Source organism: Colletotrichum gloeosporioides (genome assembly GCF_011800055.1).
Source record: "Colletotrichum gloeosporioides strain Lc1 chromosome Unknown consensus_52, whole genome shotgun sequence".
Lineage (NCBI taxonomy): Eukaryota > Fungi > Ascomycota > Sordariomycetes > Glomerellales > Glomerellaceae > Colletotrichum > Colletotrichum gloeosporioides.
Window position 1 is genome coordinate 197,632 of NW_025544697.1, and position 12,612 is coordinate 210,243.

The following is a 12,612-nucleotide window of genomic DNA, read 5'->3' on the forward strand; positions in this document are numbered from 1 at the left end:
AAGGCTATCGTTCTTCCCTGCTACCCTTTTTCATACTTTCATATGGCATGTCACCTCCTGCGGGCACACCCTTTTGACTGCCGAATGATTCTGACACTACAGATTTAGCATCGCTAACGCCTCTCCATTGAGGTTACCAGACATCGAATCTTCTCTTCAAATTTATTCAAGCCACATGAAGTTTTACGTATTTCACGCTTCGTTCCTTAAAATAGTTCATATTAATAAATAGGATATACACGACTTAACGCAGTCAACGATTTCAAATTCCAACCCAGCAAATGGCGGACGGTGGCACTCCACCACTGAGAATTGCGAGAAACGCCCCCTGCACGCCACATTGTTACTCCTTGCCAGCACCCTGAAGGTCCAAGTAGAGTCGTGTCCATATCTAGCCCTCTCGATTATAATGAAATCTCGGATTCGCGTTTCTTTCCACCCAAGTTCCTAATCAGCCGTAGCTCCCACCTGTATTTCTTCAACCCTCCTTCTGGGCGTCATGCGTATCATTCATCTGCTAGTCTGCCTCGTAGCTTTAGGGCTAGCCGATGCTCGCAAATGCAACGGCCACGAACATCTCTGTAATAGGAAATACTCAAACGTCACTTTCGTCGGTTCGCACAACGCCAACTTCGTCGGCGATAGAATAACTCACAATCAGAATGTCCCTGTCACTCGTCAGCTTGACATTGGCGTCCGATTTCTGACTATTCAAACACACTGGAAGGACGGTGAGATCAGAATGTGCCACTCCAAGTGTTGGCTTCTTGATGTGGGAAAGTTGGAGGACTTCTTGTTAGAGGTCAGCCGCTGGATGAAGAACCACCCTAACGAGGTGGTGACCTTACTGTTGACGAATCCGACTTCCATCCGCGGGAGAGACTTTGCCACGGCCTTTCGGAAAGTCGGGATGGATAAAATTGCTTTCACGCCAACCAAGAAACTTACCGTCAATTCGTGGCCCACGCTCGGTCAACTAATTGACAACAAGAAAAGGCTTGTTGTTTTCATGGGTACTAATCGCCCGGCTCCAACATAATGTTTAGATATCTGTTTTTGAAGTAATGAACATGCTAACTTAAGTAGATTACCCCGAAAAGCCTAGGCGCGAGAAGTGGATTATGGACTGGTTCAGCTACTCCTGGGAGACACCATATGGCGAACTAGACAGCAACTTCCCTCACTGCAAGCGCGACCGGCCACAACAGCACATCGATGAATCAAAATATATGTACCTGATCAACCATGTCTGGAATATAAAGATGGGCGCGAAGTTCGAGGGAGAATCTGTCAAGATTCCCACCAGACTCGCGGCAAACACCACAAACTCCATGGACTCAATCAGTAGACAAGTCAAGCTTTGCAAGGCGAAGTGGGGAAAGATACCCAACGTCATTTTGGTGAGTTAAGCTTTACTGGCCGTTCATCAAATCGTCCTCGTCACGGAAACTTGAGTCGACTCTGACAGTGCTGATTTATGATTGCAAAGCTCGATTTCATTGATGAGGGTGACGCCATCAAGGCACAGGATCACTTTAATTCTTGATTGCGCCGCCACATGGTGTTGGATATGGTTTCATTTCGATAGCAGTTCAATATCGTTCATCAAGCAATATCCTTGGATTGCGTTACTATGCTGGTGTTACTCGCCATGATACACCTTCCTCAGCGGAGCCATTGACTCGCTAGTTGTCCTACCAACATGTTGGCTTGACGCAAAGTCCATCCACATCAACCCATCTCACAATATAAACGACCCCGATATACATTAGCAATTCTAGATGTGCTGTCCCAACTGACTTCCGACTTTTCACGATCAATTCTTGCGCATGCGCGATGAACCACGTAGCAAATGATACGCAAATAACAGAAAACCACACCTTCCAAATTCGTGAGAAGTACCAACAGGGTCCCATGTATATCTCGACGGTCACCCATGTTGCAATCCCCAGTCCCCAGACCACGGCTCTCCCGAGGCTCAGGCGCCATCTGTTCATTTGCTGCAAGCTCAGGCCTGTCCTTACGTGAATCATCGCAAGGCCTGTCCAGCTTTCAAGTATGTCTTTGATGTCGTCGCGCGTATGAGGCGGCCAGAAGCGGTGGGCATTGTATTGTGGGTCGCAGTAACCACTAAGGGAGATCGTAGCCATCCCAACGGAAAGGGCAGTTGGATAAATGGCGAAGGCGATGAGGGCCAGCCGTTTTGTGACAGCTTCGTCAGTATATATTTTTCTGGTGAAAGAGTCGTGCGGTGAAAGATGTACGAGCGACCGGAGACCCTCGGCAACGAGACGCTGTCCACCCCATGCGCTGAGGCAAAACCTTGAGATGATGGTAATGACTTCCCTTAACGTTGAAAACCACGGCCGCCACATTTTGAAGAATCTCATAAACTCCCCTCTTGCTTTGCATTCGGACGGTATCATTTCAGGAGAAGCTGACGCTGGGGGCCCGGAGCAGTCGGAGAGGAGCGCCCAGGTGATCAGGCCTCCAGCAAGGGTTGCCAGGCAGATCGACCCCCACAACGCATTCCTTGCAGCATGGTTGAATCGAACACGAGGAAAAGGCATGCTTGAATACTGTGGCTGGCAGCGTTTAAAGACTGCGTATACGGCGTGAATCCTCGGTTGAAGGGAGAGAGGAACACGGCAGGCCGCGCCGGAGGAATCGGCCGGAGGGTCCACACTCCGCAACGGCGCACCGGTTGAGGGAACGGGGTCAAGGACCCGTCGTATGTGAAGTCGGCCGAGTCAGGAGTCTGGAGGTCGACGAGTGGCAATTTTGCAATCCTAAAACGAGGAACTCTTCAGTCGTACGTACAAATGGTGGGCAAGTCATGTGGTATGTTCTCCTTCTTCTGAACTGGGGTATGACGACACTTTAGCCGACAGGTATTTCAGCCCTGGGATGGTTGGCTGCGGTCACCATGCATGTCAGACGGCTCAATTTCAGTGGGCTGTTCATTGGAACATGCGCCGCGAATACCTTGCTTCATCTCAGGTTGCACGGATTTTCAATTACAGAATCCCAGTTATAAAAAGTTCATTCTTTGCTTTCAAATGAAACAGACAATCGGTTGTACAGGTATATCTTGCGCTGTGTTGACAATCGCTGCGTTGGCAATCAAGTACTGGTATCAGCCAGACCCCTGCATCCGCCCTGCAAACATTGGCCCGGCTTTCGCGCCTGATTTATTGCTCTCTACGGATCCGGTCAGCACGCAATACAACACTCTTTGTGTATCCGAAAATGACAACGCCCGAGGAGAACTCCGTCCTGTGCTGACAGCCGACCAGGGCCCCCTAAGACTATCGAAATTGTAGGTTGGTTCAATGCAACGACAGAATCCGAACCGACCTAAGACAGCGCGGGGACAAGCATCCAGGGCCCTGCTGCCCGACTTCAGTGACCCATTATCCGGGGTTCGCTCACCTGGGCATGGAGCAGTCGAGTAGCATAAGAGGAAATCATCCCATGGGCGACTGCCCATGTCATTCTTGCCATCATCGTGCATCACGAACGGTCTTATTTAATGCCAGTCACCCACTGTTGTATCTTACGATGTTTTCTTCTCAGCGCTTCTCGCTTTTGTCCGCTACGAAGAGCGCGCCTCCATCGGCGAAGCGATCATTAAGATGAAGCTGACGCAGTGTCTTCTCTCCAGTCTTGCAGGACTCGTGGCTGCCCAGGATCGACTCTTCTCCTCAGCTTTTGGCTACCCCGGTCGGGATGCAAGCTATGACTACATCGTCATCGGCGGCGGCACTGCAGGCCTCACAATAGCATCCCGACTTGCCGCAACATCCGCATCCGTCGCCGTCGTCGAGGCTGGCGGCTTCTACGAGGTTGAGAATGGCAACAACAGCGTTGTTCCTCTGCTGTCTCTCACCGGCATTGCCTTCATCGATCCCACACCCGAATTCACCCCACAGCCTTTGATGGACTGGTCGCTCGTCTCGGAACCGATCCCCGGCGTGGGTGGCCGGAGGGTCCACTACGCACAAGGCAAAACTCTCGGCGGTTCGTCCGCGATCAACACAATGTCGTACATCCGTGGTACGAAGGGCTCGTACAGTCTCTGGGCCGAGACTGTCGGCGACGACTCGTTCAAATGGGAAAACATGCTGAAGTACTTCAAACGATCTGTCCATCTCACCCCGCCGAATGAAGAGAAACGGCAGAATACCAACGCGACCGTTGTGTTTGATGCTTCTGATTACAGCGGGGACGGTGGACCTTTGCGAGTTTCGTGGAACAATTGGGTTGATCCGACTTTGACATGGCTTGCAAAAGTCATTTTGAGCCTTGGCTTGACAATTAGCCCAAAAGGTTTCAGCAGCGGTGAGCTTGTCGGGCATGGCGCTTGGGTTCCATCGACAATTGAGCCCGAGAAAGCTCACAGGTCAACCAGCGAGAGCACATTCCTGCGGCAAGCAATCAAAGATACCGGCGTTATTGTGTACACCCATACTCAAGCCACCAAGATTCTGTTCAACGGCACCCAAGCCACTGGGGTGAGCGTCAACTCACAAGGTGTTGACTACACCCTATCAGCGCGCAAGGAGGTCATTCTTTCCGCAGGAACGTTTCACTCTCCACAACTTCTCCAAGTATCAGGTATTGGCTCCCGGAAACACCTTGAAGCGTTGTCGATTCCGGTGATAGCCGATGTCCCTGGAGTAGGACAGAACCTCCAAGATCCCATTCAGATCTTCGTCGCGTACCCTGTTAGCACGCCCTCGGCGCAGTCGCTGACTGCAGATCCAACGCTAAACTCAATGTTTATTGAAGAGTATCTCAAATCTGGAAGTGGGCCGTACAGCTCGGCTGCTGGGTTCTTGGCCCACGAGCGCCTACCGAACTCAACACTCGCCCAGCTCACGCAAGATACACGCGATAAACTCGCGTCGGTCCCTTTGGATTGGCCGCAGCTCTCGTTCATCGTGGGCTCATTCTCGACAGGTCCGGGGCAGACCAGCGGCACACTCGCCGCATACCTTCCCCTAGTCTTCTCCCGAGGCAATGTTACCATCTCATCGCCCTCAGTACTGAAGACCCCACCTAAAATCAACCTGAACTGGCTCTCTGACCCAGCAGATATTGAGCTTGCCGTGACGGCCGTTAAGCGTCTCCGCACAGCATGGGCTTCAGACTTCGCCAACACCCCAGGCTTCAAAGCCGGCCCAGAAGGACTTCCCGGAGACGCGGTGCAGACCGATGAAGAGATCTTGGAATACGTCAAGGCTAATGTCGGCCAGGTATGGCATCCGGTTTCAACATGCGCAATGGGCAGGGAAGAGGATGTTCAGTCCGGCAAGGCGGTCGTTGACAATCATGGGAGGGTATTTGGCGTTCAGGGGCTGAGGGTTGTGGATGCAAGCACCTTTCCTTTTGCAGTTCCTGGACATCCACAGTCTGCTGTTTATGCGCTGGCAGAGAAGATTGCGGATGATATTGTTTTTGGTAATTGAGTCTGTCCAAATAAGTAAGGTTCCGGTTGTGGAATGCAGAGTCATGGGGACAAAGTCACAATATAGTCCCCAAGACGGGTAGGTGCCAAACGACGATAAGCGACGTTATTTTTTCGTGGTCCTTGATCTCTATGTTTCTCACAATGAACGCCACCATGACTTCGGACTTATGTCATAGAATTATGTTGCTCTTTACTGGCCGAACTCATTGATGACGTCTCCCTCCATTTGCCCCCATGATGGAGTCAACTTCCATGACACGCATCCCAATGAAATCTTTGAAGGTGTGGAAGGACAGAGATATCAAGCACGTCACCGCTAAAGACGAATGGGTATCATTGTAAATGGTGAAATTTTGTTTTGGGACGCGTTTTCGGGGTTTCGTCCCACCCTCCCAATCTAACCGAAGGGTATATGCGCTCTAGAGGAACCATATTTATAATACATAGGAAGACCAGATAAAGGAAAAACACACAATAATATCCATCATGTCTTCATCTCACTTAGATGACAAAGACAGCCAATGCCGCGGCCATCAAGAACGCGCCGGAGCTGAGCTTGCCCGCGCCAGCCTGAACGGGGCCGGTTGTAGTAGCAGGGCAAGCAGAGCCGATGCAGGGAGCGGCGGTACCGGTGGGGAAGAGACCGGTGGGGAGAGTGCCGTTGTAAGGAGAAGAGGGGGCGACAACGAGAGTGGTGGGCATGGCGGTGTCAACAGGGGTCTCGGCTACGGGCTTCTCGGCGGAGTTGGTCTGGCCGGCGGCAGGAACGCTGACGGTAGTGGCGCCGTTTCCAGGGACGACCGGGGCAGTGGTGGCGGGGGACTCGGCGCCGGGAACAGCGGGCGTCTCAGAGCCGGGGACAGCGGGGTTCTGGGGAACGTTGGTAACAGGGACGCCGGCAGCGGGGGCAGTGGTGGTGATGACGGCGCTGGTCACGATGGTGGTCTCCTTGCCGACAGGGCAGTTGGTGACGGTAGGGGCGCATGAAGTGATAGTGTGGACCTCGGTCTTGTAGGTGGTCAGGACGATGGGGACGTCAGGGGCCTGAGTGGTAACGGGAACGGGCTTCTCGCCCTCGACCGTGGTGGCGGGGATGACCTCGCTGGTGATGACGGTGGTCTCCTTGCCGATGGGGCAGTTTGTGACGGTAGGAGGGCAGGAGGTGATGGTGACGATGTTGGTCTTGTAGGTGGTGATCTGGCCGGCGGGGGGCTGCGCGGTGATGACGGGCTTCTCGGCCTGGGTGGTGGTGCCGGCGGCGGGCTTGGTGTAGCTCTCGACGGGGATGGCGGCGGTGGTAGAGATAACCTCCTCCTTGGTGATGGTGGTCTTGGAGCCGACAGGGCAGTTGGTGACCGTAGGCGCGCAGGAAGTGATGGTGTGGACTTCGGTCTTGGACACGGTCATAGTGGTAGGGACGTCGACGACGGGGCAGATGGTGGTGGTCAGCGGGACGACCTCGGTAACGATTTGAGGAGTCTCGCGGGCAGGGCAGTTGGTAACGGTGGGAGCGCACGAGGTGATGGTCTTGACGTTGGTCTGGTAGACGGTGGAGGTGGCCAGGCGGGTGGTCAGATCGGCGATCGGGGTCTCGGCGGGGCCGGCGGAAGCGGAGACGGAGTGGGTCTCGGCGCCGGACTCGGTGGCGATGCCGGTAGCAGCGGCAGTGCTCGACACAACGACATCGGACGCAATAGCAGTGCTGGCAACAGCAGTGGAAGAGGCGATTTGGCTGGTGGAGAGAGTAGTGTTGCTGGCCTCGCCCATCTGGTAGATCTTGATGGAGCTGAGCTGGAAGTAAACATCAGCGAAGGCGGCCGGGTTGTTGGCAACCCATTCCTTGCAGGTAAGACCAGTCTGAGCCTGGCAGCCATTGTCCGCATCCCAGATGCCTGATCCTTCTTGGCCGGCTATGCCGCACAGATTAATATTCATGATCATCTTCGCCTCGCCAAAGACCTTGGAGGCATCGCAGACGCTGGTGGTGAAGCTGGGGGTTCCCCAGTTGTCGGGGTTGGGGTTGTTGGCAATGTCGGCAGGAACGTTGGCATGCGTAAAGCCCCACACCTTGATAGCAGTGTCGGTCCATTCCATGGCGTAGACTCCGCCCTCAGCAGAGCCAAAAGGAGCCGAAGAGTCGAGGCCGGCGCAGCCCTCGTTGTCAGACTGACCCGCAGCATAGTTGGCGCAGTTGGGCTTGCTGACGGTGCCGGTCATACCAGTGCCGTCTATACGGCACTCACCAATGTCGCCGTCGGTATGGAGTACAACCTTGTTGACGTTGTCCAGGTTCCAGGTCTCGACAATATCGATTTCACCGGCAGCAGGCCAGGGGTTGCCGACGGTCCAGCTTAGATGATATCGTTAGCACATTCAAAAGGCACCATGATTCGTCATCCTTTGACTTACAAAGCAGGCCAGGCACCACAGGTAGGCTTGGGGAAGTGAGAAAAGTCGGCAACGAAGAGACCCTTTTGGTACTGGCTCTTACTCTCGATACGGACAGAGTTGCGGCCGACGCCAGCGGGATCCAGGGTTGTCGTGGAGTCGACGCCGAGGTAGAGGTCGCCGTCGACGATCTTCAGAAGGCCCTGAGCTTGAGCGTTCTCAGCAGACTGGTAGTTAACGTATCCGCTCGTGGGGTCGACATCGTTGTAATCGCCGGTGGAGTAGTCGCTCTGGGGAGAGAAAGGGATCGTCAGTATATGCCGATCACATCATCGACTATCATGAGCCTGTATTGTGGGCTTTCGTCTTGGTACTTACGGTAAAGAAACCAAACTTGTCCAGAAAGTTCGTAGAGTCGTAGGTGTCCACCAGCTGGTATGACTGGGTGGCAGAGACAGTAGTACCCAGAATGAGGGCGGAAGAGAGCGTGGAAAGAAGCGAAGGCGCCATTTTGGGCAAGAAACGAGAAACGATAATAACAACAAGAATTAACTATTCAAAACACACACAACACACAAAAGCGATTGAATTGGATCTTCAAACTTAGAGAACGAAAGAATGAAGGTCGTGTTTAAAGAAAGGAGTGACTAAGATACCAAAGAGGAAATCTCGAAGAGGACAAGAGGAAAAAGGCCTAGATGCCCAGGGCGCGTGTCCCATGGGGTCGCCCATCCATCTTATACCGAGCCGACTATACGGTCGACCCAAAACCGTTCCTGACCTGTCGATTCACCTGCAGGGCCATGAGATGAAATCCTTCAGGGGTTCAGCCCGCTCGTCCGTTTTCTCCAGCATTCCCACTCATTGGGTCTGCGGGTTCCAGCAAGAATAGCCAGAGCCTTGGTAGGCAGGCAGGGCAACTTCATAAACGGCGGTTCTCGTCTTGGTTGGAAGAGGGGGGCGTAAGCGAACCGGGAGGAAACCAAGAACAGAGACTAGAACACAGCCCCCCTGACAAGCCTGCCAATTCTGGAGATATCCAAGGACTCGTCCGCTCCAGCTGGTCTCATGGTGTGGCCGCTAGGTGGTCCCACCGATGAGCATCCGGAGTCTCTGCGTGAAGACTGGAGAGGCGTGGGAAGTGTGAGTGGGAACTCTGGTTTCTCCTGCACAATCCAAGCAAAGAAACAGACGGCAAACAATGCGCCAATACAGAATCAGGCTAGCAAGTTTTCATCCCAACCTGAAAGGACGCCCAGGACAGGAACGGGACGGCGGTTGGCTGGCGGTTCAGGCACCGTCCGGGCGTGAAGAAGGGCGGGTGGTGGTCATCGTTCCCGAGGCCAATCGAGTTGTGAGGACCACATGCGTCCGAACCTTACACCCTTGTCAGTTATGCCAGGAACAGACCCTGATGTGGGTGCTGGCGGGCCAAGATTCCGCGGTTCCCCTATTTTCTGCCCGGAGCGCATTCGTGGCATTTCGGCGCTAGGCCATGCGGCTTGCAGGGGTTTGCTGATGCGCTCTCTGCTCAAGCCGCCGAGATCTTGATGGCGCTGTCACTGTTTCGGACATGATTGGCAGAGAGATTTTCGGCAACCGTTGCATCGAGTCCTCTAGACCAGCGGCTGTTCTTTTCTATACCAACCAGAGGACTCGAAAAATAGACGCAAGACGGCATAGGAGAATGTTGGCACGAATGGACGTCTGACGCGCCGTCGCTTTTTTAGTTGCGTTACACTAGAGCGACCAGCCGTACATAAGTCTGGCTTATCACTTTTTTCTGCACATCCCGCTGGGTATGCCGAGCTCCAACCGTTTTTATCCACGCACAACAACAAAACGTGGTTCTCGGTTTTTTTTTTTTTTTTTTCCCTCTTTTGTGGTTTTCATCCGTCAACGTCCCGCTCAGGGGCTCGCTCCCGTTTCGGAGGACAAGGTCCAATCGGGACGGCTGCAGGGCTGGAATTCGCGGCGTAGCGGCGGAGGTTTCGTTCAAATGCGTCCTAGCGGAGGGTTTCCGGTGGAGCATGGAAAGCGGCACGGATTGAAGGTGGGTATTGTCTTTGCTCGTTGACGCCGCGTATTTGGGGGCAAATGTCCACGCACGACCGAGGTCAATGGAATGGATTCGTATGGACTATGGAGCCTATCCATCACGTAGGGTCGAATCTGCACAAAATGCACGAGATCCTCCAGAAAGGCATGTCAGGTCCGCTCATGAACGGGCCTTGTCTTCAGCTGCGATACTGAACGGACCATGTCTCGCTTGACGAATACGTGCTCCGCTTTGGTGCTCGCTTGTTGTCCTTGGGTCCTGTATCAAATTGACCGAGCTGGATTGGGAGACAGCGATATCAAGGAACCTTGGACCGGGGAAACTATTCTTGGTATTCCCTTCATCTCCTTCACCTTCACTGACCGACTTTACGGCATTGGCTCACCGTCCGATGGGTGGCCTCTGGTATTTATTGCGCTGCGCCTCGCCAAGATGGTACGTTAGTGCGCCGTCATTTGCGTGTTGGTAGTTGGACACCGGACATGAGTTGCGACAGGACGATATTTTGCCAACCGTTGTCTGAATTGTCAGCATGTTTGTGCGCAAATGCATAGGCACGTCCATTTGAAGTCCTCGTCATTGCACGCTGAACGCTGGAATTTTGTATCGACGCCCTTCCACGCAAGCTTCATCAGTCCTTAGGCCCAAAACGCTGTCTACTGGGCAGCTTGAGAACAGCGCTATAAGGATCCCACATGCCGTGAGGCTCGATTATCGCGCAATGATAGATCGCACTGGCGCACCGACGCAGAGATCTTCGCTGGTCTACAGCAACCACCCTAGTAAATGCATGTAATTGGGGCATGAAATTCATATGCATTTTGATGTGTTTATGTAATATGTAGTTAACTAATACGTATTTTTTCCCCCTATACTAACTACACTAAAAGTATTAATTTGAACTAGGTTAACCCCTTCAGTTAAGATAAAACTATATAAAAAACTTAGTAATAACTACTTACTAACTTTCTTATTACTTCTATGCGATCTAATACCTTATTACCTATAATATAACTATATTACTAGAGACTATATAATCCCTGTTTTTTGTAAATATAAGGAGTTATTTAATATTTCTAGTAGCTTTAGAGAGCGTAAATTTAGGTATAGTACTTTAGATTTTAATAATCTCTTCTTTATTTAATACCTTATGAGATCTATTATTAGGTACTACTAGTAAATTATTATAGTTATTAAGTATATAAGCTATAATTTTATTAGGAGTATATAGTTCTCTAAGGGCTATATTCTTATTAATTAGGCTTAGAAACTCTTAAAGTAACTCCTCTAACTCTAAGAGTATTACTATATACTAAAAAAGGCTTATTAGATTATCTATTTAGTTTAGAGGGGTATTATAATTAGCTATAATTAGCTATAATAAGATTATAGAGTATAGAGTAATTCTAATAGTTTTAGATTATAGAGCTATTAAGAGACCTAAAGAAGGTTTTTACTACTTACTATAATATGAGGTGTAGATTTATAACTTTAGTAGGATTAATATTAGGTATTATAGTGAAGTGCTTTATAAGCTAAGTGAGGTAGGTATATCTATAATAGCTCTTAAAGGTATTAATAATATCTTAATTTATTAGCTAAAACTTTAAGGTTATATTTAGAAGTAGGAACTTAATATATATCTCTGTTAGTAGTAGGTTAAGTTTAATAGTAGCTATATAGGTAGAGAAGTTATCTATAAGGAGGAGGATTTTTTAGCTTAGCTTCTTAACCTAAATATAGTAGTAAAATGCCTTTAGCTAGTTTATTATAATAGCTATAGTAAACTAAGTAGTTTTATTATACCTCTAGATAATATTAAATGTATTAAAGTTAAACTCTTAAAAGGTGTATAAGGTCTTACTTCTACTAATAGCGAAGATTTTAAAAGGGTTATCTCTTATTATATTAGTAGTGAGGTTTAGGGAAATTTAGGATTTATCCCTCTTAATATTAGGTTAAGAAGTAGTAGCTTAGCTAGAGGTAGGTAGTTAATATTAGTATAAACCTATTTTATTTATATTATATATATTATATAGGTTATATTTATAGATTAGTCTTTATATCTCTTTAATCCTCTAAGTTAATGTTATACTAAGATTAGTAGAGCTACTTTTATTATAAAATAGCTAGTACTTTATATAGTACTACTTTTTAAATAACTATATTTAGGTATAGCTAAAAGTAAGTAGATTAGAAGTATTAAACTTAAAGTTCTTTATATAAGGCACTATATATTAGATATATTACGCTTAGTACTAAATAAGTTAAATAGTTATCCTAAATCCCTTTATTTTAAGCTTAATTTACTACTAGTAGAGTAAGTATTTAAGAGTTAGTTATTATACTGTTACTATATATTATATTTTACTACTAAGTAGCTAATTAGAAGCTAGCTCTTTCTACTTCTTTAAGAGGTAATAAGAGATATTAGTTTGTGTGATTTTAATATTATATATATTAAGTATATATTATATTATTGCTCTCTAAGAGGGGTAAACTAGCTAGTTAGCTACCTATTTATAGAGGGCTAGCTTCTACTAAACGCTTAGTTTAGCTATTAGTAGTGTTAGTATATATATATAGCGTGGTAGTGTAGGTAGTAGAAGGTAGTATTAAGGGTAGGTTAGCTAGTGAGGGCAAAATTAACCTTTTTTATATAAAAAATTAGCTTAGATTACCCCTACTAGAC

At 49.3% G+C, this 12,612-nt stretch overlaps 4 protein-coding genes across 4 annotated transcripts; 2 read left to right on the top strand and 2 right to left on the bottom strand.

The window, feature by feature from the left end:
- Positions 1–499: 499 nt before the first annotated feature.
- On the top strand, positions 500–1,546 carry GCG54_00008388 (PI-PLC X domain-containing protein 1; the record flags this gene model as incomplete). Its single annotated transcript, XM_045408355.1, has 3 exons — positions 500–1,013; positions 1,087–1,400; positions 1,490–1,546. The coding sequence occupies 3 exons, from the start codon at positions 500–502 to the stop codon at positions 1,544–1,546; spliced, it is 885 nt and encodes a 294-aa protein (XP_045263045.1).
- Positions 1,547–1,694: 148 nt separating this feature from the next.
- On the bottom strand, positions 1,695–2,375 carry GCG54_00008389 (uncharacterized protein; the record flags this gene model as incomplete). The annotated part of the gene is made up of 1 exon (XM_045408356.1): positions 1,695–2,375. One exon carries the CDS (start codon positions 2,373–2,375, stop codon positions 1,695–1,697), a length of 681 nt encoding a protein of 226 aa, XP_045263046.1.
- A 1,260-nt stretch (positions 2,376–3,635) lies between these two features.
- GCG54_00008390 (Cyclase atC) lies at positions 3,636–5,471 on the top strand (the record flags this gene model as incomplete). Its single annotated transcript, XM_045408357.1, has 1 exon — positions 3,636–5,471. The coding sequence occupies one exon, from the start codon at positions 3,636–3,638 to the stop codon at positions 5,469–5,471; it is 1,836 nt and encodes a 611-aa protein (XP_045263047.1).
- Positions 5,472–5,974: 503 nt separating this feature from the next.
- Positions 5,975–8,371, bottom strand: GCG54_00008391 (putative endo-1 3(4)-beta-glucanase; the record flags this gene model as incomplete). The annotated part of the gene is made up of 3 exons (XM_045408358.1): positions 5,975–7,823; positions 7,883–8,151; positions 8,240–8,371. 3 exons carry the CDS (start codon positions 8,369–8,371, stop codon positions 5,975–5,977), a joined length of 2,250 nt encoding a protein of 749 aa, XP_045263048.1.
- Positions 8,372–12,612: the final 4,241 nt, after the last annotated feature.